The 22,091-nt window shown below is 45.0% G+C and overlaps 1 protein-coding gene across 6 annotated transcripts in view; it reads right to left on the bottom strand.

Moving 5' to 3' along the window:
- The window catches only part of KNDC1 (kinase non-catalytic C-lobe domain containing 1), a 164,909-nt gene that overhangs the window by 137,435 nt on the left and 5,383 nt on the right, over positions 1 to 22,091 (bottom strand). For all 6 annotated transcript variants that reach the window (XM_029061503.2, XM_029061499.2, XM_029061501.2 and 3 more), the window contains exons 2-3: positions 14,690 to 14,888; positions 12,515 to 12,573 (exon numbers count right to left, since the gene is read on the bottom strand). In XM_029061503.2, coding sequence (XP_028917336.1) covers positions 12,515 to 12,573; positions 14,690 to 14,888 — 258 coding nt within the window. The remainder of the gene's footprint in view (positions 1 to 12,514; positions 12,574 to 14,689; positions 14,889 to 22,091) is intronic.

A 22,091-nucleotide genomic window follows, 5' to 3' on the forward strand; every position in this document is an offset into this window, starting at 1 on the left:
TCATCTTCCACTCCCTTCTGTGTCACCTTGACTTTTTCCCTTTGCACTTCTCCCTTCTCCCAGCCCCACAGCACTTATGGATATAGTTGTAATTTTATTTATTTATATTGATGTCTGTTTATCTGTATTGATGTCTGTCTCTCCCTGCCGTGCCCCCACTCCCCATTCTGTGAGCTCCTTGCGAGCAGGGAATTTTCACTCTTTATTGCTGTATTGTACTTGCCCAAGCACTTAGTTCAGTGCTCTGCATACAGTAAGCACTTAATAAATACAATTGAATGAATGAGTGTCAGATCCTCCTGACTCCCAGGCCTGGGCTCTAGCCACCAGCCCACGCTGCTTCTCATAAATCAGTACACAGTATGATGATTTGAATGCCACACAGAGCCCTGGGGAATAGATGTAGAGGAAGTGAAATCAAATTGCAAAGGTGAGACAGAAGCAAAAGACTTACAAAAATAAAACAGATGATAATCATAAGCATAACTGCAACTGCAGATGTACAAAAGAATGTAAGGTGTTTGTTGAGCTCCTACAATGTGCTGTCCTTGGCACTTATCAAGAAATACAGAAGCCTAAGATGTATTCTCTGGCCATAGGAGCTTCAATTCTAATGGAAGTCTGAATATCCAGGACAGGAAAGTGATGGATGGGGGTAGTTTGTAGAGAATCATTATAGCGTAGTGGATAGAGCACAGGCCTGGGAATCAGAAGGACCTGGGTTCTAAACCCGGCTCTGCCACTTGTCTGCTCTGTGACCATGGACAAGTCACTTCACTTCTTTCTGCCTCAGTTTCCTCATCTGTAAAATGAGGATTAAGACTGTGAGCCCCATGTGAGACAGGGATTGTGTCCAACTTGATTGGCTTGAGTCCACCTTAGCGCTTAGTACGGTGCATGGTATATTGTAAGTGCTTAACAAATACCTTTGAAAGAAATGTGGAGCTTCATTTTTACTAACACTACTGTACTCTCCCAGGTGTTTAGTATAGTGCCTGGCACAGAGTCAGCCCTTAGTAAATACCATTAAGGAATTTTTGGATGAGTTTTTCTCAAGGTTCGTCTGAGAACTCCTGGGAGTCTTCAAGACAAGGACATTTACTTTGGGAAAGGCAAGAGAGAAGATCTGCCCCAATTTTTAATTTGGTATCTACTTGTTCAGTCCCTCAGATTGCAGCAATGCTCACGAGAATAAGTTTATCTCAAACTCAATCATTTCCAGAGGCAGGAAGTCCTTGCACTACAAAAGATCCCCTTGTTCAGATTTTCTTCATTCCCCTTTCCCTGGCCTTGAAATCTATCCACAGCCTTCAATCAATGATATTTATTGAGGGTTTATGGTGTACAGAACATTGTACTAAGCACTTGGGAGAGCACACTATAACAGAGATGGTAGACACTTTCCCTACCCAAGTGAGTTTACAGACTAGAAGAAGAGACAGACATTAATATAAATAAATATCTTACCGATTTGCTCCTCTAGTGCTAACCTTCTCTCTGTGACTTGATCTTCCTTGTCTCTCTGCCGACACCTGGCCCAATTGTTGCCTCTGGCCTGGAACGTTCTCGCTCCTCAAATCCGACGGATGGTTGCTCCCCCCACCTTCAGATCCTCGTTGAGGGCATATGTCCTCCAGGAGGTCTTCTCAGATTGAGCCCCACTGTTCCTCACCTCCCACTCCCTTCCATATCACCTTGACTTGCACCCTTTGCTCTTTCCCCAACTCCCAGCCCCACAGCACTTATGCATGTAGCTGTAATTTTATTTATTTCTATTGATATCTGTCTCCTCCCTCTAGTAGGTGAGCTCACTGTGGGCACAGAATGTCACTGTTTATTGATGTATTGCACTTTCCCAACCTCTTAGTAGAGTGCTCTGCACAGAGTAAGTGCTTAAGAAATACAACTGAATGAATACATAAGTGTTGTGGGGCTGAGGGAGAGGTGAATAAAAAGTGCAAAGGTAACATAGAGGGGAGTGGGAGAAGAGGAAATGAGGGTTTAGAGGGGTAAGTCCTCTTGGAGGAAATGTGCTTTTAAAAAGGCCTTGAAAATGGGAAGAGTGATTGTTAGATATATAAGGGGAGAAAGTTCCAGGCCAGCATCAGGATGTGTTTTGCACATAGTAAGCGCTTGATAAATATGACTGAATGAAGGAGGGCTAGAGAGCAGCAGCGAGATAGACAAAATTGAGATACAGTGAGTAGACTGGGAAAGTGAAGTAAGTGGACTGGGTTGTAGTAGAAATTCAGAGAGGTAAGATAGGAGAGGCAAGGTGATTGAGTTTTTTTAAAGCAGATGGTAAGGAGTTTCTATTTGATTGAGTTCAATGGGCAACCACTGGAGGTTCTGGAGGAGTAGGGAAACACAAACTGAACGGTTTTGTTGACAAATGATCCAGGCAGCAGAGTGTAGTGTAGACTGAAGTATGGACTCATCTCTCAAGTCATTGGCGGTAGAAAGCAGGTTGTCAACATTTCCAAGTTTTTTGGAATTTGCTGGGCAGTTTATTTTTGTCACTCACCTGACCTAATCATCTCTCTTGGCACACTTTCATCTGGCCAAAAACTGGCTGAATTCAACCAGTTCTGCTCAAACACAGGTTCTCACTCTGTGTTTTGGACAGATCATGATGGCAGGATTAGGGAATTATGATGAATTCCATATTTACTCACATGATTATCTCCACCGCATAACTGCCTCATCCCAGTTTTTTAATTAGGAAGTAAAAATGGTGGGTTTGGTTTTTTTTGGTCTTTTTTTGCTTCCACATCACTTTTGACAGTGGCAGCTGCTCATCAGGGGAGGAAGAGGAACAGAAAGGTGAGAACAAGTCAAAGCAAATGAGGGTGATTAATTTCAGCTGGCTGGGGAAGGAGGAACCAGAGGGGAAGAAAGCAGCAAGGAGGATGGGAAGAGTTAATTCACTGAATGCTTATTATATACAGCACTTGGTAGAGTGTTATAGAAGTAAGTGTGCTTACTATACGCCAGGCACTGTACCTAAGCGCTGGGATGGACACAAGTTAATCAGGTTGGACACTGGCCCTGTCCCACATAGAGCTCACAATCCTCATTCCATTTTTACAGATTAGATAACTGAGGCAGAGAGAAGTTAGGTGACTTGCCCGAGGTCACCCAGCAGACAAGTGGCAGAGAGGAGATTAGAACCCAGGTCCTTCTGACCCCGAGACCCGTGCTCTATCTACTAAGCCCTGCTGTTAGTTTCCTCTTCCTTCTCCCCTCCTCCTTTTTCTCTTGGGAAGCAGCCTTGCCTACTGGGAAGAACCTGGGCCTGGGAGTCTGAGGACCTAGATTTTAAACCCAGCTTCAGCAATTACCAGCTGAGTGAGCTTGGGTAAGTCACTTCACTTCCCTGAGCCTCAGTTCCTTTATCTGCAAAATGGGGCAATTCAACACCTGTTCTCCCTCTTACCTACACTGTGAGCCCCAGATGGACCTGATTATCTTGTACCTACCCCAGCAATTAGTACAGTGATTGGCACATATTTAGCATTTAACAAATACAATTATTAGTTTTCTGTTCCTCTTGATATGAGACTTAATTCCTCACACAGTAGCCCCTTCTCTGTCTTTGGGTTGCAAAAATTATGCATCAAAATTATGCACATCCTCCCTCTGCGGCCCTCCCCATTCCTACATGACAAATCCCCACTCTCCCCACCTTCAAATTGTTATTTAAATCCCATTGCCAAGAGACCTTCCCCTACTAAACCCTCATTTCCTCTACTCTTTCTCCCTTCTACCTCACCTAAGCACTTGGAATTGTACCCTTTAAGCACTTGATATTTACCCTGTCCTCAATTCCAAGCACTTAGATACAAATCCGTAATTTAGTGTAATGTCTGCCTCTCCCTTGACTGTAAGCTCCTGGTGGGCAAGGAACACGTCTACCAACTCTATTGCACTGTACTCGCCCAAGCACTTAGTAATAATAATAATGTTGGTATTTGTTAAGCGCTTACTATGAGTCGAGCACTGTTCTAAGAGCTGGGGTAGATACAGGGTAACCAGGTTGTCCCACGTGAGGCTCACAGTCTTATTCCCCATTTTACAGATGAGGTAACTGAGGCACAGAGAAGTTAAGCGACTTGCCCAAAGTCACGCAGCTGACAAGTGCTCAATAAATACCTTGATTGAATAATTGATTGACTAAATATTGCTGCACATTTGATGGATGACAACATAGCTGGCTCCTGGAGTACTATGAGGAGCAGGTTTCCTATTGGGTAGAGCACGGACCAGGGAGTCAGAAGGACCTGGTTTCTAATCCCAGCTCCATCACTTCTCTTCTGTGTGACCTTGGGCAAGTTACTTCACTTCTCTGTGCCTCAGTTCCCTCATCTGTAAAATGGAGATGAAAATAATAATAATAATAATGATGGCATTTCAGTGTTTAGTATGTGCCAAGCACTGCTCTAAGCACTGGGGTAGATACAAGGTAATCAGGTTGCTTCATGTGGGGCTTACAGTCTTAATCCCCATTTTACAGATGAAGTGACTGAGGTACAGAGAGGTTAAGTGATTTACCCAAAGGCACACAGCTGATAAGTGGCAGAACCGGGATTAGAACCCACGACCTCTGACTCCTAAGCCCATGCTCTTTCCCCTAAACCACGCTAATTCTCTATAGTAATAGTGGTATTTGTTAAGCCCTTACTATGTTCTAAACACTGGGGTAGAAAGAAGCTAATCAGGTTGACCCACGTAGGGCTCACAGCCTTAATTCCCATTTTCCAGATGAGGTAACTGAGGCACAGAGAAATTAAGTGTCTTGCCCAAGGTCACACAAATGGCAGAGCTAGGATTTGAAGCCATGTCCTCTGACTCCGAAGCCTGTGCTCTCTCCACTAAGCCAAAACTGTGAGGCCTATATGAGATAGGGACCGTGTCCAATCTGATTATCTTATATCTACCCCAGTGCTTAGAACAGTGCCTGACACACAGTAAGCACTTGCCCAGTTCTCCAATGGAGAAGCAGTGTGGCTCAGTGGAAAGAGCCCGGGCTTGGGAGTCAGAGGTCATGGGTTCGAATTCCGCCTCTGCCACTTGTCAGCTGTGTGACTGTGGGCAAGTCACTTCACTTCTCTGGGCCTCAGTTACCTCATCTGTAAAACGGGGATTAAGACTGTGAGCTCCACGTGGGATAACCTGATTACCCTGTATCTCTCCCAGCACTTAGAACAGTGCTCTGCACATAGTAAGCGCTTAACAAATACCAACATTATTATTATTATTACCCCGATTATTATTAGTATTGAATAATAATAGGCTGTAAGATCAATAGCTTGCCTTGGATACTGAAATGAAGATGAAAAACGGTCACTTATTTTCCTGTTCTTGGAACCCAAAGGAAAAGTCAGAAGCACTGGGATCCGATGTGGAAAAACACCCTCTAAAATGCACTGAACCAAGATTTGATCAGAATAGAACTGGAGAAAGGAGGGAGAAAACACTTCACTCATGGCAGCCAACGAGAGCGGGAGAATGCCTAAGCTCAAACACTGGACTCCATTCAAAAAGCCAACAAGGAACAGAGAAAACCTGGCTGAGAACCTGAAGATGACATCAGAAAATGGCAACTGGAGCCACTTCCTTAGGTCCCCTAGCCCCTCCCACCGTCCTGCCAGGCAACAAGGACAGAGATGAAGAGGAAACGTTCAAAATAATAATAATAATAATGTTGGTATTTGTTAAGCGCTTACTACGTGCAGAGCACTGTTCTAAGCACTGGGGTAGATACAGGGTCATCAGGTTGTCCTACGTGAGGCTCACAGTCTTAATCCCCATTTTACAGATGAGGTAACCGAGGCCCAGAGAAGTTAAGTGACTTGCCCACAGCCACACAGCTGACAAGTGGCAGAGCTGGGATTCGAACCCATGACCTCTGACACCCAAGCCCGGGCTCTTTCATGGCGGCCTGACCGTCTCCCCACGACGGCAACTTCAGCACTTCCTAGTCAGCCGTGCATTTGGGCACTCAGGAAAGAGGACGAGCCTGGGAGTCAGAGGATGTGGGTTCTAATCCCGGCTCTGCCACCCATCTGCTGTGTGACCTTGGGCAAGTTAGGTCACTTTTCTGGGCCTCATTTACCTCATCTGTAAAATGGGAATGAAGACTGTGAGCTCTATGTGGGACAGGGACTGTGTCCAACCTGATTACTTGTACCTATCTCAGTGCTTAGCAGAGTGCTTGGCACAGAGTAAGCGCTTAACAGTAACCATAATTATTAATATAATTATTCATTCTTATTTGTATTTCCTGCTCCTCAATTGCTTGACCCTTACCTGTCATTTACTTTTGTGCCTGTTAACCCTATTACGCAGTGGACAGAGCCTGGGCCTGGGAGTCGGAAGGTCATGGGTTCTAATCCCGGCTTCACCACTTGTCTGCTGTGTGGCCTTGGGCAATTCACTTCACTTCTCTGTGCCTCAGTCACCTCATCTGTTTTGTTGTCTGTCTCCTCCCTTCAAGACTGTGAGCCTGTTGCTGGGTAGGGATGGTGTCTATCTGTTACCGAATTGTACTTTCCAAGCGCTTAGTACAGTGCTCTGCATACGGTAAGCGCTCAATAAAAATGATTGAATAAATTAATGAATGAATGAATTGAGACCGTGAGCCCTACGTGGGTCAGAGACTGTGTCTAACCCAATTTGCTTGTAATAATAATAATAATAATAATGATGTTGGTATTTGTTAAGCATTTACTATGTGCAGAGCACTGTTCTAAGCGCTGGGATAGATACAGGGTCATCAAGTTGTCCCATATGAGGTTCAAAGTCTTAATTCCCATTTTACAGATGAGGTAACTAAGGCACAGAGAAGTTAAGTGACCTGCCCACAGTCACACAGCTGACAAGCGGCAGATCCGGGATTTGAACCCATGACCTCTGACTCCCAAGCCCAGGCTCTTTCCACTGAGCCACGCTGTATTCACCCCAGCGTTTAGTACAGTGCCTGGCACATAGAAAACTCATAGCAAATCCCATTACTACCTTATGGACTCCTCAAAGGCAGGATTCTTATCTACTAATTCTATTTCGCTCCCCCAAGCACCTAGTTCTGTGCTCTCCACACGCAGATTGTAAGCTCCTTGAGGGTAGGTATATTGTCTAATAATTCTTTTGTGCTTCTTCCAAATGCTTAGCACAGTGCTCTACACTTAGTACAGTGCTCTACACAGTGCAGATTGTAAGCTCCTTGAAGGCAGGGATCGTGTCTATTAATTTGATTGTGCTCTCCCAAGTGCTTAGCACCGTGATCTACAAAGTGGGTGCTCAGTAAACACCCCTGATGGATGAGGGGCATTTATTCATTCAATTCATTCGTATTTATTTACCACTTACTGTGTGCAGAGCGCTGCACTAAGCACTTGGGAAAATGCAATATGACAATAAGCAGTGATATTCTCTGCCCACAACGTGCTCACGGTCCAGAGTGGGGGAGACAGGCACCAATACAAGTAAATAAAATTACAGATCTGTACATAAGTGCTTTATTCATTCATTCATTCAATAGTATTTATTGAGCGCTTTCTATGTGCAGAGCACTGTACTCAGCGCTTGGAATGTACAATTCGGCAACAGATAAGGAATGTGCTCTCCCAGAGGTGGAGAGAGAAGATCGTTCTTTGGTCCTCCTGAAGCCAGAGGACCTGGGTTCTAATCCTGACTCGGCCCATTGGCCTGTTTTGTGTCCTTGGGCAAGTCACTTATCTTCTCTGTGCCTTCATTTCCCCATCTGTAAATTGGGGATTCAATACCTGCCCTCCCTCTACCTTAGACTGCGAGGTCCATGTGGGATGGGGACTGTTTCCGGCCTGATTATTTGTATCTACCTCAGTGCTTACTACAGCTCCTGGCTCCGCCACTTGTCAGCTGTGTGACTTTGGGCAAGTCATTTAACTTCTCTGTGCCTCACTCCTTCATCTGTAAAATGGGGATTAAAACTTTGAGCACCAGATGGGACAACCCGATTACCTTGTATTTGCCCCAGTGCTTAGAACAATGCTTGGCACATACTAAGTGCTTAACAAATACTATAATTATAATTATTATTATTGTTATAGCGCTTGGCCCATAGGCATCTTTTAACAAATACAACAGTTATTACTGTGATCCCTTTTCAGGCCAGACCAGTACTGTGAAGGTGCTGTTCAATCAGGGGTGTAGACATGCCTATCAATTGAACAATCAATCAATCGATCAAATGGCTTGGTCACCCAGGCCTGGGATTCTGAGGGCCGGCATCATTCCATCCATTCATTCATGCATTCATCCATCCATCCATCCATCCATCCATCCATCCATCCATCCATCCATCCATCCATCCATCCATCCATCCATCCAATCATATTTATTTAGTGCTTACTGTGTGCAGAGCACTGTACTAGGGGCTTGGGAGAGTACAATACAACAATAAAGACACATTCCCTGCCCACAGTGAGCTTACAGTGTATATGGGGAGACAGACATTAATAGAAATAGATAAATGACAGATATGGACATAAGTGCTGTGGGGCTGGGAGGGGAGGATAAGTAAAGGGAGCAAGTCAGGTCGACACAGGGGGAGTGGGAGAGGTAATATGAGCATTACATTTAGCTGGGCAACTTCTACAGACCTGCAGGAAATATACCACCAAGAGCAAACATTTCTGGAATTCCTCAGTTGTTTTTTTTAAATGGTATTTGTTAATAATGTTGGCATTTGTTAAGCGCTTACTATGTGCCGAGCACTGTTCTAAGCGCTGGGGTAGATAGTGCTGGGGTAGATACAGGGTAATCAGGTTGTCCCACGTGAGGCTCACAGTGAATCCCCATTTTACAGATGAGGGAACTGAGGCACAGAGAAGTGAAGTGACTTGCCCACAGTCACACAGCTGACAAGTGGCAGAGCCGGGATTTGAACTCATGACCTCTGACTCCCAAGCCCGTGCTCTTTCCAGTGAGCCACGCTGCCAGGCACTGTTCTAAGCACTGGGGTAGATACGAGGTACTCAGGTTGGACACAGTCCCTCTCCCATGGGGGGCTCACGGTCTTAGTCCCCACTTTACAGATAAGGCAAATGAAGCACACAGAAGTGAAATGACTCGCTCAAGGACTCACAGCGGTGTGAGCCTTTCACGCGGTGTGAACAGTCCAAGGTTGTTCCGGTTTCCCAGCAGACAATCCCGGGGGAGGAAAGCGTGGTCTGTGGTGAGGGGCAGGTGCCACGCTGAACTCAGCAAGTCGTGACTGATTCAGCTGTTGCTGCCTGTATCTGCAATCAGCCTGTCACTGATTCACTTGACTGCGTGTTTCTGTACCTCCCCAGCCTCGTGTCACAGAAATTTTTCTTTGCTTTTATGGTATTTGTTAAGCGCTTACTATGTCCCAGACACTGCAGGGAATGTGTCTGTTACATTGCTCTAGCGAATTCTCTGAAGCGCTTACCACAGTGCTCTGCACACTGTAGGCCTTCAATAAATTTGTCTGACTGACTGACAAGCAAATCAGGTTGGACACAGTCCCTGTCCCACACTGGGCTCCCAGTCTTAATTCCCATTTTACAGATGAAGGACCTGAGGCACAGAGGTGTTAAAGGGACTTGTTCAAGGTCACACGGCAGACGTGGGATTAATAATAATAATAATAATAATAATGTTGGTATTTGTTAAGCGCTTACTATGTGCCGAGCACTGTTCTAAGCGCTGGGGTAGACACAGGGGAATCAGGTTGTCCCACGTGGGGCTCACAGTCTTAATCCCCATTTTACAGATGAGGGAACTGAGGCACCGAGAAGTTAAGTGACTTGCCCACAGTCACACAGCTGACAAGCGGCAGAGCCGGAATTCAAACCCATGACCTCTGACTCCCAGGCCCGTGCTCTTTCCACTGAGCCACGCTGCTTCTCATTAGAACCTAGGTCCTTCTGACTCCCAGGCCCGGCCTCTCAAAATTAGGTCACGTTGCTTCTCTGAAGTTGACTGAAAGGTGTTTTCACCGGTTGAAAATGAGCACAGGTTTGCGGGGTGGTTGGGGTCTGGAGGCTCAATGTATCTCCCTGGACCAGGGACAGGGGCTCAAACTCCCCTTTTCCCCCTCAAAAAAAGGACCTCTTCTGTAACTGTGGTATCCATTAAGTACTTACTACGTGCCAGGCACCATTCCAAGTGGCGGGGTGGATACAAGCAAATCGGATGAACACCATTCCGGTCCCACATGGGGCTCCCAATTCTAATTCCCATTTTCCGGATGAGGAAACTGAGGCCCAGAGAAGGGAAGCGACCTGACCAAGGTCACACAACAGACACCTGGTGGACGCAGGATTAGAAGCCAGATCCTTTTGACTTCCAGCCCCATACTCTATCCACTAGACCACACTGCTGAGATCAGCTTGTGGCGGTGGAGTTGGTGGAAGGAAGGAGAGGGAGAAGTTTGGGAAGAAAGAGGAGACAGGAAGGAGGAGTGGAAAAAGGTGGAAATGTGTCCTAGATAACACTTTTGGGTAGGATTTGCTACTGTAGCAGTTAGTAACAATAATAATAATAATAATAATGAAATAACAACAATACTAATAATAATAGGGTATGTATTAAGCATTTACTCTGCAACAAGCACTTTCCTTCCTCAAATCCACCATACTAGCAAACAGCCCCCCTTCAAAGCCCTACTGAAAGCTCACCTCCTCCAGGAGGCCTTCCCAGGCTAAGCCCCCCTTTTTCCTCTGATCCTCCTCTTCTCCCCATTGCCCCAACTCACTCCCCTTGCTCTAACCCCCTCCCCACCCCACAGCACTTGTGCATGTATGTACATATTTATAATTGTAATTCTAAATATTTTTATAATGATGTGCATATATCTATAATTCTATTCATTTATAATGATGCTACTGATCCCCGTTTACTTGTTTTGATATCTGTCTCCCCCCTTCTAGATTGAGAGCCCGTTGTGGGAAAGGATTGTATCTGTTGCCGAATTGCCAAGCGCTTAGTACAGTATTCTGCACACAGTAAGCACTCGATAAATACAATTGATTTGAATAAATAAATGAATGAATACTAAGCAATGGGATAGACACAAGATCATCAGTTGGGACACAATCCAGTCCCACATTCAATCATTCATTCAATCGTATTTATTGAGTGCTTATCATGTGCTAAGCACTGTACTAAGTGCTTGGGGGAGTACACTATAACAGTAGATAGACACATGGGGCTCATTCTCCAGTGGTTGCTATTCCTCTCGGCATAAAGCAGAAAAATCCTGACCACTGACTTAAAGGAGGTCACCCAGCCCTCTAGACTGTAAGTTCACTGTGGGCAGGGAATGTGTCTGTTATACCGTTCTATTGTACTCTCCCAAGTGCTTAGTACAGTGCTCTGCAAACAGTAAGCACTCAATAAATATGACTGAATGAAAGTTCCAGTCGTCTATTGGGGGTTTTAGGGAGGATCTGCCTGGTTTAACCTTGACCTCTGGGTCAGAACATGTCAAGCGGATGATATTTTGGTTTGTTCAGTGAACGTAAAGCCAACAGTTGTTGAGATCTACTGTTTCTTTCCTGGGATGTCAGGAGGAATTTGGAAGCTTAAAGGAAGAAATTCATTCACATTTGAGCACATTCAGATTATATTTTGTTAAAAAAAAAGAGCCCTCGGACGACACTCATCACAGTAGCCTTGAAAGTTGGAGGAGAAGTTACTGAGGTCAGATTCCAGATGTTAATCGGTTCATAAAGGTCATTAACAGACTATCCCCTTTAATAATTCATTCATTCATTCATTCATTCAATAGTATTTATTGAGCGCTTACTATGTGCAGAGCACTGTACTAAGCGCTTGGAATGAACAAGTCGGCAACAGATAGAGACAGTCCCCGCCGTTTGACGGGCTTACGGTCTAATCGGGGGAGACGGACAGACAAGAACAATGGCAATAAATAGAGTCAAGGGGAAGAACATCTCGTAAAAACAATGGCAACTAAATGGATTCAAGGCGATGTACATTTCATTAACAAAATAAATAGGGTAATGTAAATAGGGTAATGAAATAATGGTAGGGTTTGTTAAGTGCTTAATTTGTGACAAGCACAGTACTAAACGCTGTGGTAGATACAACATAACTAGGTCCCACACGGGGTTCATATTCTAAGTAGGCAGAGAAACAGGTATTTGATCTCCATCTTGCAGATGAGAGAACTGGGGCACCGAAAAGTTAAGTGACTTGCCCAAGGTCACACAGCAGGCAAGAAGCAGAGCCCCGATTAGAATTCAGGTCCCGCGTCTCCCAGGCCCTAGACTCTTTCCGTTGCTTCTCTGCTTCGCTTTAAAATCTCGATCCAATGCTGGATAATATGCCATGTCCAAATTAATCACCACAAGATCAAACAATAGACCCTCACCTCTGAGGAACATATATTAGAGAACTGTGTTTTATAATATAGCTACAGTAACAAATTCAATTATCTTTTGTAAAAAAATCAATGGCAATAGCCCCATTTTATAAAACTTACTTCAAATGTATTACCCGTTATATCAAACTCTGGAGGAACAAAGGCACCCTCAGGATCATCTTGGAGAGGAAAAGAGGAAAAACAAAAACAAAAGACTAGTTAGTGGACAGAGAAGTGGTTGCCTAAGGTAAATAGTAAATAAATCAAACACAAATCTATTACCATAATTACCCTGCCTTCTTGAGATCAAGTCATTCACCGCCAAATCCCCGGCTCAACAAGAGGTCAGGTTCAATATTTCGGTCAAACAAACCTTTTCTTGTGATTATATCAGAAGAGCGGTCCAGCACAATACATAGTTTACTCGGGGTTTCTCAGAAGCAGAGATGCAGGTATTCTGTGATTTTTCATCATCAAGCATAGCAAAACCCAGTGTTTGATAGAGTGGAGTCAGAAAATGGTCATCATTGTACAAGTGAGAAAAGCGTTCAAAGACTAAAGCAGAAAGAGATATTCCTTGAATGGCGTGACTCTCTTGGAGTGGAACATCCAAAGCTGCCTCGGTGGGTTGGGATACTCAGAGTGGGTTTTTAAGGCAGGGAACTGATCACTGCCCATCCTGCCACACCGCATGTCTACACTACAGTGTTTTGCTTAGCACGCTGTTGAGGGGCTGGGGGGGCTTTTTTCCGACAACGTGCCTCTGTCTGGGTAGAAACGTTGCGATGTTGGGAGGACAGCTTGGACGCTCTGCCTCTGGCCTGGAAAGCCCTCCCTCCTCTAATCTGACAGACAGCCACTGTCCCCCGCTTCAAAGCCTTGTAATAATAATAATAAAAATGATGGTATTTGTCGAGCGCTTACTGTGGGCCAGGCACTCTACTAAGTGCTGGGGTGAATACAAGGAAATTGGGTTGGACCCGGTCCCTGTCCCATGTGGGGCTCACGTTCTCAATCCCCATTTTTACAGATGAGGGAACTGAGACACAGAGAAGTGATGTGACTTGTCCAAGGCCACACGGCAGACAAGTGGCGGAGCCGGAATTAGAACCTGTGACCTTCTGACTTCCAGGTCTGTGTTCTATCCACTACGCTATGCTGCTTCTCTGAAGGCACATCTTCTTCTAGAGGGCTTCCCAGACTAATTCCCACTTTTCCTCATCTCTCTCCCTTCTGCATCACCTTGATTTACTCCCTTTTCTCTTTCCCCCTCCCAACTTCAAAGCACTTATTTATTCATTCATTCATTCAATAGTATTTATTGAGCGCTTACTATGTGCAGAGCACTGTACTAAGCGCTTGGAATGTACAAATATGAACCACAGGGCCAAGGGCTGCCTGAAAGAAAACTAACTCACCTCACCAAACCCCTATACATCTATTTTATTTATCCCTCTGCTCTTTCCCCTTCCCAGCCCCAAAGCACTCATGTACATAGCTGTAATTTTATTTATTTATATTGATGTCTGTCTCCCCTAATGTAGACTGTGAGCTCACTGTGGGCAGGGAATATCACTGTTTATTGTTGTATTGTACTTTCCCAAGAGCTTAGTACAGTGTTCTGCACACGGTAAGTGCTCAATAAATAAGATTGAATAAATGAATGAACTCATTATACGGTATTCTCTCAGGCGCTTAGTTCAGTGCTCTGCACGGAGCAGGTGCTCAATAAATACCATTGATTGATAAATGAGTACCTGAAAACCAAGACTCTTAATAACTGAGGAGCTCAATAAATACCATTGATTGATAAATGAGTACCTGAAAACCAAGACTCTTAATAACTGAGGACGACTTCCATCTCCCCTCCTCATCTGACTGCCTGAGCTCCCTGTTTTTCCAAAGGCTAAACATGGAAATCAGAGGCCCACGTTTTAACACGTCTATTCGGCGAAGATTCAGATCACTGACGCACCCTGCCCCCCCAAATTCACCTCTAAGTTTACTCATCCTCCATAAATACATTTCAGAGCCGTAGAAAAAATTAGATCCAAGATGCATTTTAACTACAGCGGAAACCCGTGTTCAATAGAATTCATGGAATTATGTGATGCTCATGTACCTAGATTCATTCCACTTCTACCAACGGTCGTTAATTCACCGAGGAACAGCGCTTTTTGACCGGAAATAAGAGATGGGTAAAAGTCGGGCCGACAAGGCAGAGCCGGTTCCTCCAGCCTATCGATCGGAGACAGAATACTTGACCAGATTTCCCTTCGGATCTTGGGTACTCACCGCTGAGCTGTTCCATGAAGCAGACGTTGCCCACGGTGTTGAAAGCCAGAGTGTCAGGAGTGATGCAGAGGGTCTGGAAGATGGAGGAATTGGAGATGCTTTTCATGGAATAGCTACATTCCAGGCAAATTGCCCAGATATCTTGCTCGGTCAGACCGCTATCCCGCAGCGACAAAATATCAGCCAGGGACACATTCTCCTGCCAAGACAGGAATTCGAAAATTACTCTGCGTTCTAGGCGGTGGAGAGTATGGTGCTATTCCACGACAAATCGTGCTGCGTCTTTCCTGTGGATTCTCTGGCCTTCTATGAGAGAGGATTTAGCACCCCCAAATATTTGAGAAGTCTTATTTGAGAAGTCTCATACTTTCCAAGCGCATAGTACGGTGCTCTGCACACAGTAAGCGCTCAATAAATACGATCGAACGAAAAAATACCCCAGAAAAATAACAACTCCCATATTTATTAATAATAATAATAATAACGATGGCATTTGTTAAGTGCTTACTATGTGCCGAACACTGTTCTAAGCGCTGGGGTAATAATAATGACAACGGAGGTATTTGTTAAGTGCTCACTATGTGCCGAGCACTGTTCTAAGCGCTGGGGTAGATGCAAGGTAATCAGGTTGTCCCATGTGGGTCTCACAGTCTCAATCCCCATTTTACAGATGAGGTAACTGAGGCGCAGAGAAGTCACTTGACTTGCCCAAGGTCATACAGTCGATATGTAGTGGAGCTGGGATTAGAACCCACGTCCTATGACTTCCAGACCCGTGCTCTATTCTCTAAGCCATGCTGTTTCTCTTCCCAGAATCGCGAGTTTCTAGGAAGACGATCTAGGTATAGATAGATGACTAAAATTGATCATTGATCTAATTAGAATCAAACTGGGCCATTGTCAATCAGCCGATCATTCAATAGGGTTTTTGGACCATCTGTTTAGAGAGCACCCTACTAAGCGCTTGGGAAAGAACAATTGAACTATATAGTATTTATTTCTTAAACGATATAGTATGTATTGATTAAACTATATATCTTGCCCATCCAAACCCTCTTTCATATCCAAGTCTCCTAGTTGAAGAGAAGCAGCGTGGCTCAGTGGAAAGAGCCCGGGCTTGGGAGCCAGAGGTCACGGGTTCAACTCCCGGCTCTGCCACTTGTCAGCTGTGTGACTGTGGGCAAGTCACTTAACTTCTCTGTGCCTCAGTTCCCTCATCTGTGAAATGGGGATGAAAACTGTGAGCCTCACATGGGACAACCTGATCACCTTGTATCCCCCAGCGCTTAGAACAGGGCTTTGCACATAGTAAGCGCTTAACAAATAGAGAAGTGGCCTGGCTCAGTGGAAAGAGCCCGGGCTTTGGAGTCAGAGGTCATGAGTTCGAATCCCAGCTCTGCCACTTGTCAGCTGTGTGACTGTGGGCAAGTCACTTCACTTCTCTGGGCCTCAGTTACCTCATCTGTAAAATGGGGATTAAGACTGTGGGCCTTATGTACGACAGGGACTGCATCCAAGCTGATTAACTTGTATAATAATAATAATAATGTTGGTGCTTGTTAAGCACTTACTATGTGCAGAGCACTGTTCTAAGCGCTGGGGGAGATACAGGGTAATCAGGTTGTACCATGTGAGGCTCACAGTTAATCCCCATTTTACAGATGAGGCAACTGAGGCACAGAGAAGTTAAGTGACTTGCCCACAGTCACACAGCTGACAAGTGGCAGAGCTGGGATTCTTCTCTAGAGCATAGTACAGTGTCTGGCATGTAGTAAGCGTTTTAAAATACCATTAAAAAAACCTCCACTCACTGGGAAATTCACCTTCTATTTATCTATGTTGATGCTATTGATGCCTTTCTTCTTGTTTTGTTCTGTCGTCTGTCTCCCCCTTCTAGACTGTGAGCCCGTTGTTGGGTAGGCATTGTCTCTAAATGTTGCCGAATTGTACTTTCCAAGCGCTCAGTACAGTGCTCTACACACAGTAAGCGCTCAATAAATACGACTGAATGAATGAATGAGGGCGAATGATTGAAAGGGCCAATTGGAAATCCCCAGCCTCAGTGTTACACACAGAAAAGCTGTCCCTTGTTAGGTCATCTTGGTTTGAAGCTGTAGCCCAGGGCAACTCCCGTGATGTCTCTAGAGTCCTTATTCTTGCCTACCTCAGTGACCCTCTGGGACCTGGCCCAAATTCAAGCCAATTATTTCTGAATGTAGCGGCTTCTACCTCGCTGTGAGTCAGCCGTGGATAATAATAATCATAATAATGGGATTTTTTAAATGGCTACTATTTGCCACTCACTACTAAGCACTGGGGTAGATACAATAATAATAATAACAATAATTGTGGTATCTGTTAAGTGCTTACTATGTGCCAAGCACTGTTCTAAGCACTGGGGAAGATAATAACCCCTGGGCCACGTCCTCCCACGGTCCTGGAACGCCCTCCCTCCTCACCTCCGCCAAACTAATTCTCTCCCCTTCTTCAAAACCCTACTTAAAGCTCACCTCCTCCAAGAGGCCTTCCCAGACTGAGCTCCCCTTTTCCCTCTGCTCCCTCTACCCCTTCCCTTCATCTCTCCGCAGCTAAACCCTCTCTTCCCCCCTTTCCCTCTGCTCTTCCCCCTCTCCCTTCCCCTCCCCTCAGCACTGTACCCGTCCGCTCAACTGTATATATTTTCATCACCCTATTTATTTTGTTAATGAGATGTACATCACCTTGATTCTATTTATTTGCTATTGTTTTAATGAGATGTTCATCCCCTTGATTCTATTTATTGCTATTGTTCTTGTCTGTCCGTCTCCCCCGATTAGACTGTAAACCCGTCAAAGGGCAGGGACTGTCTCTATCTGTTACCGATTTGTACATTCCAAGCACTTAGCACAGTGCTCTGCACATAGTAAGCGCTCGATAAATACTATTGGATGAATGAATGAATAATAATAATAATTATGTTGGTATTTGTTAAGCGCTTATTATGTGCAGAGCACTGTTCTAAGTGCTGGGGTCGATACAGGGTAATCAGGTTGTCCCACGTGAGGCTCACAGTCTTAATCCCCATTTTACAGATGAGGTAACTGAGGCACAGAGAAGTGAAGTGACTTGCCCACAGTCACACAGCTGACAAGTGGCAGAGCTGGCATTCGAACCCATGACCTCTGACTCTCAAGCCCGGGCTCTTTCCACTGAGCCACGCTGCTTCTCTGATACAATGTAGTCAGGTCCGACGCAGTCCCTGTCCTATATGGGGCTCAGGGGTTTAATTCCCATTTTACAGATGAGGTAATTGAGGCCCAGTGAAGTGAGGGATTTGCCCGAGGTCACACAGCAGGCATGTGGCACTGCCAGGATTAGAACCCACCCCGCTGCTTCCCTATCCAAGATAATCAGATCCCACAAAGAGCTCACAGTCTAAGTAGGAAGGAGAACAGGTATCGCATCCCCATTTTGCAAATGAAGGAATGGAGGTACAGAGGAGTAAAGTGATTTGCCCAAGGTCACCAAGAGCAGGTACCTAATGGAGTGGGATTAGAACCCAGGTCCTCTAAGTCCCAGGGCTGTACTCTTCCCACTAGTCCAGGCTGTGGATACAGGCAGCAAACTTCCCCGCGGGTCACGACAGTGAAAATCACTGGGTTTTCAGAGAAGCAGCGTGGCTCAGTGAAAAGAGCCCGGGCTTGGGAGTCAGAGGTCATGGCTTCAAATCCCAGCTCAGCCACTTGTCAGCTGTGTGACTTTGGGCAAGTCACTTCACTTCTCTGTACCTCAGTTACCTCATCTGGAAAATGGGGATTAAGATTGTGAGCCCCACGTGGGACAACCTGATCACCTTGTATCCTCCCCTGCACTTAGAACAGTGCTTTGCACATAGTAAGCGCTTAACAGATGCCATCATTATTATTATTATTGGTAGAGTGGGTACAAGCAAATCGCATTGAATACCGTCCCTGTCTCACATGGGGCTCACAGTCTTAATCCCCATTTTCCAGATGAGGTATCTGAAGCCCAGAGAAGTGAAGTTACTTGACCAAGGTCACACAGCAGACAAGTGGCAGAGCTCGGATTAGAACCCAGTTCTTTCTGACTTCCAGGTCCGGGCTCTATCCACCTAACCTCGCTGCCTGCCTCTGCTTAAAAACGAACACGGCTCTGTTGCCTTGCCACTTTTCTGCTGTGGCACCTTGGACAAGTCACTTCACTTCTCTGGACCTCAGTTACCTCATCTGTAAAACGGGGACTAAGATTTTGAGCCCCTTGTCGGGCGAGGACTGTGTACAACCCAATTTGCTTGTATCCACCCCAGTGTCTGGCACATACTAAGAGCTTAACAAACACACAAATTAACAACTGGCTTAGTGAAAAGAGCACGGGCTGGGGAGTCAGAGGACGTGGGTTCTAATCCTAGCTCTGCCACTTGTCTGTTGTGTGACTTTGCACAAACCACTTAACTTCTCTGGGCCTCAGTTACCTCACCTGCAAAATAGGGATTAAGACTGTGAGCCCCACCTGGGACAGCCTGATTACCTTGTATCTACTCCTGTGCTTAGAACAGTGCTGGGCACATAGTAAGGGCTTGACAAATAAGAGAAGGGGAAAGAATATGGAGGGGTGGTAGAAACTAGCAGGATTGGGGTGAGTACATGGTGGTTAAGAAGTGCACAGAGAGTGCTTGAGTTGGTTTTGCAAAAGCTCATGATCCTAATACAACTCCTCATTTAATACTGTGACGTTACACATTGAACTACTTTAATGAAGATGAAATGGTTGTTTAGTGATATTGCTCGCTCCATCTTAGAGCACATAAAAGGCATTCATATTACCTTTCCAGACTTCCGTAAATCTGTGGGAAAACACATCCCATGATAGAACCATTCCCAATCCAGTCACATTTTGAAGGAACCTGACAATCATAAGTCATTAACTTATTTAAGAGCTTACTATGTGCCAGGCACTGTATTCATTCGATTCATTCCATCGTATTTATTGAATGCTCACTGCATGCAGAGCACTATACTAAGCACTTGATTAAGCGCTGGGGTAGACTGAACACAGTCCATGACCCACATGGGGATGACAGTCTTCCTCCTAATTTTACAGATGAAGTAACTAAGCTACAGAAAAGTGAAATTATTTGCCCAAGGCCACCCAGCAGACAAGCGGCAGAGCAGAGACTAGAACCCAGGTCCTTTTGACTCTAAGGACTGTGCTCTAGCTATGCCGTTGAGTCATTTCTATCCACTTGTCTTCTCTTATGCTGTTGAGTCGTCTCCGACCCATATAAGCCACACTGATTTGGTTCTACCCTACTTGCCTGCTTTGTGAGCTTGGGCAAGTCGCTTCATTTCTCTGGGCCTCCAACTTCCTCCTCTGTAAAATGGTGAATCAGTACCTGTTCTCCCCTCCGTCTTAGACTGTAAGTCCCACTTGGGACGTGGACTGTGTCCAAACTGATTACCTGACTCAATTCTCAACATATAGTAAGCACTTAACATATACCTCAATTATTATTATAATTATTGCTACAGTATCTACTTGTTTCGCCAGACTACTTGTTTCATTTTGTTTTGTTCCGTTTTCCTTTGCTGTCTGTCTCCCCCGTTTAGACTGTGAGCCTGTTACTGGGTAGAGTTTATCTCTGTTTCCAAATTGTACATTCCAAGTGCTTAGTACAGTGCTCTGTACATTGTAGGTGTTCAATAAATACTATTGAATGAATGAATACACTACACTGTAGTGTGTACAATGTTCCTCCTCACAACAACTTGGAAGTTTTAGAGGAAGCAAATTGGAGCCATCTGTCTGGTATGAGTTCAGGTGGTTCAGAATGTAAACTCTTTGTGGAGGAGCATTGTGGCCTAATGTAAAGATCACAGGCCTGGGCATTAGAGGAGCTGTGTTCTAACCCTGGCTCTAACATTCACCTGCTGTGTGACCTTGGGTAGGTCACAACGAACGGCTCGGTGCCTCAGTTTACTCAATTGGGCTTCAGTACCTGTTCTCCCTCCCCATCAGACTGGGAGCCAGATCTGGAAAAGGCACTGAGTTTAGCCTGAGGATCTGATAACTATCCCAGTGCTTAGTACAGTGCTTGGCACAAGATAATCATCTAACAAACACCACCATTAATGTTAATATTCCTATGATGGGGGGCAGGGAACATATCTCATGCTTCCGTTGTATTTTCTCAAATGGTTAGTACCATAGATTGCACCCAATGAATCCATCAATGGTATTTATTGAGTGCTTCCTATGGGCAGAGTACTGTACTAAGTACCTGGGTGAGTACAATTCATTGGAATTTGTAAACACATTCCCTGGTCACAAGGAACTGACAATCTAGTGGGTGAGGAGGCATTAATTCAAATAAATGAATTATAGATCCGCAAATAAATAGTATGGGACTGAGTGAGAGGTGACTCTCTGGTGTTTAAAGGAGATAGATCCAAGTGGGTGCTCAGTATATGCCATTACAGTATTTATTACATTGCCTCCCCCGATTAGACTGTTAGCCCGTCAAACGGCAGGGACTGTCTCTATCTGTTGCCGACTTGTTCATTCCAAGCGCTTAGTACAGTGCTCTAAACATGGTAAGTGCTCAATAAATACTATTGAATGAATTACAGTATAAACTCCCTATAGGCAGGGGATGTGTCTTGAGCCTCTGTCCCAAGTGCTTAGTACTGTGCTCTGCACACAGTCAGTGCTCGGTAAATACCACTGATTGAGTAGTACGGCATACTGTATTCGGTAGGTGCTCAGTAAAAACCATTACTAGACTGTTATTATTATTCTTATTGTTATTATGGGATTTGTTAAGCACTTACTATGCATCAAGCACTGTTCTAAGCACTGGGATAGATCCAAGTTGATCAGGTTGGACACAGTCCCTGTTCCACATGGGGCTCACAGTCTAAATAGACTGAAGCAGCGTGGCTCAGTGGAAAGAGCCAGGGCTTGGGAGTCAGAGGTCATGGGTTCGAATCCCAGCTCTGCCATTTGTCAGCTGTGTGACTTTGGACAAGTCATTTAACTTCTCTGTGCCTCAGTTACCTCATCTGTAAAATGGGGATTAAGACTGTGAGCCTAACGTAGGACAACCTGTTTACCCTATATCTACCCCAGTGCTTAGAACAGTGTTCCGCACATGGTAAGCGCTTAACAAATACCAACATTATTATTATTATTATTAATAAATAGGATGGATTAGCATTTAATCCCCAGATGAGGAAATTGAGGCCTAGGAGAAGTGAAGTGATGTGCCCAAGGTCATGCAGCAGGCAATTGGCAGAGCTGGGATTAGAACCCAGGTCCTCTGACTTCCTGGCCCATGCTCTTTCCACTAGACCACACTGCTTCTGGACACTCTCTAGGTTGTGAGCTTGTTGTGGGCAGGTAACAC

This window comes from Ornithorhynchus anatinus, chromosome 3 (assembly GCF_004115215.2).
Source record: "Ornithorhynchus anatinus isolate Pmale09 chromosome 3, mOrnAna1.pri.v4, whole genome shotgun sequence".
Lineage (NCBI taxonomy): Eukaryota > Metazoa > Chordata > Mammalia > Monotremata > Ornithorhynchidae > Ornithorhynchus > Ornithorhynchus anatinus.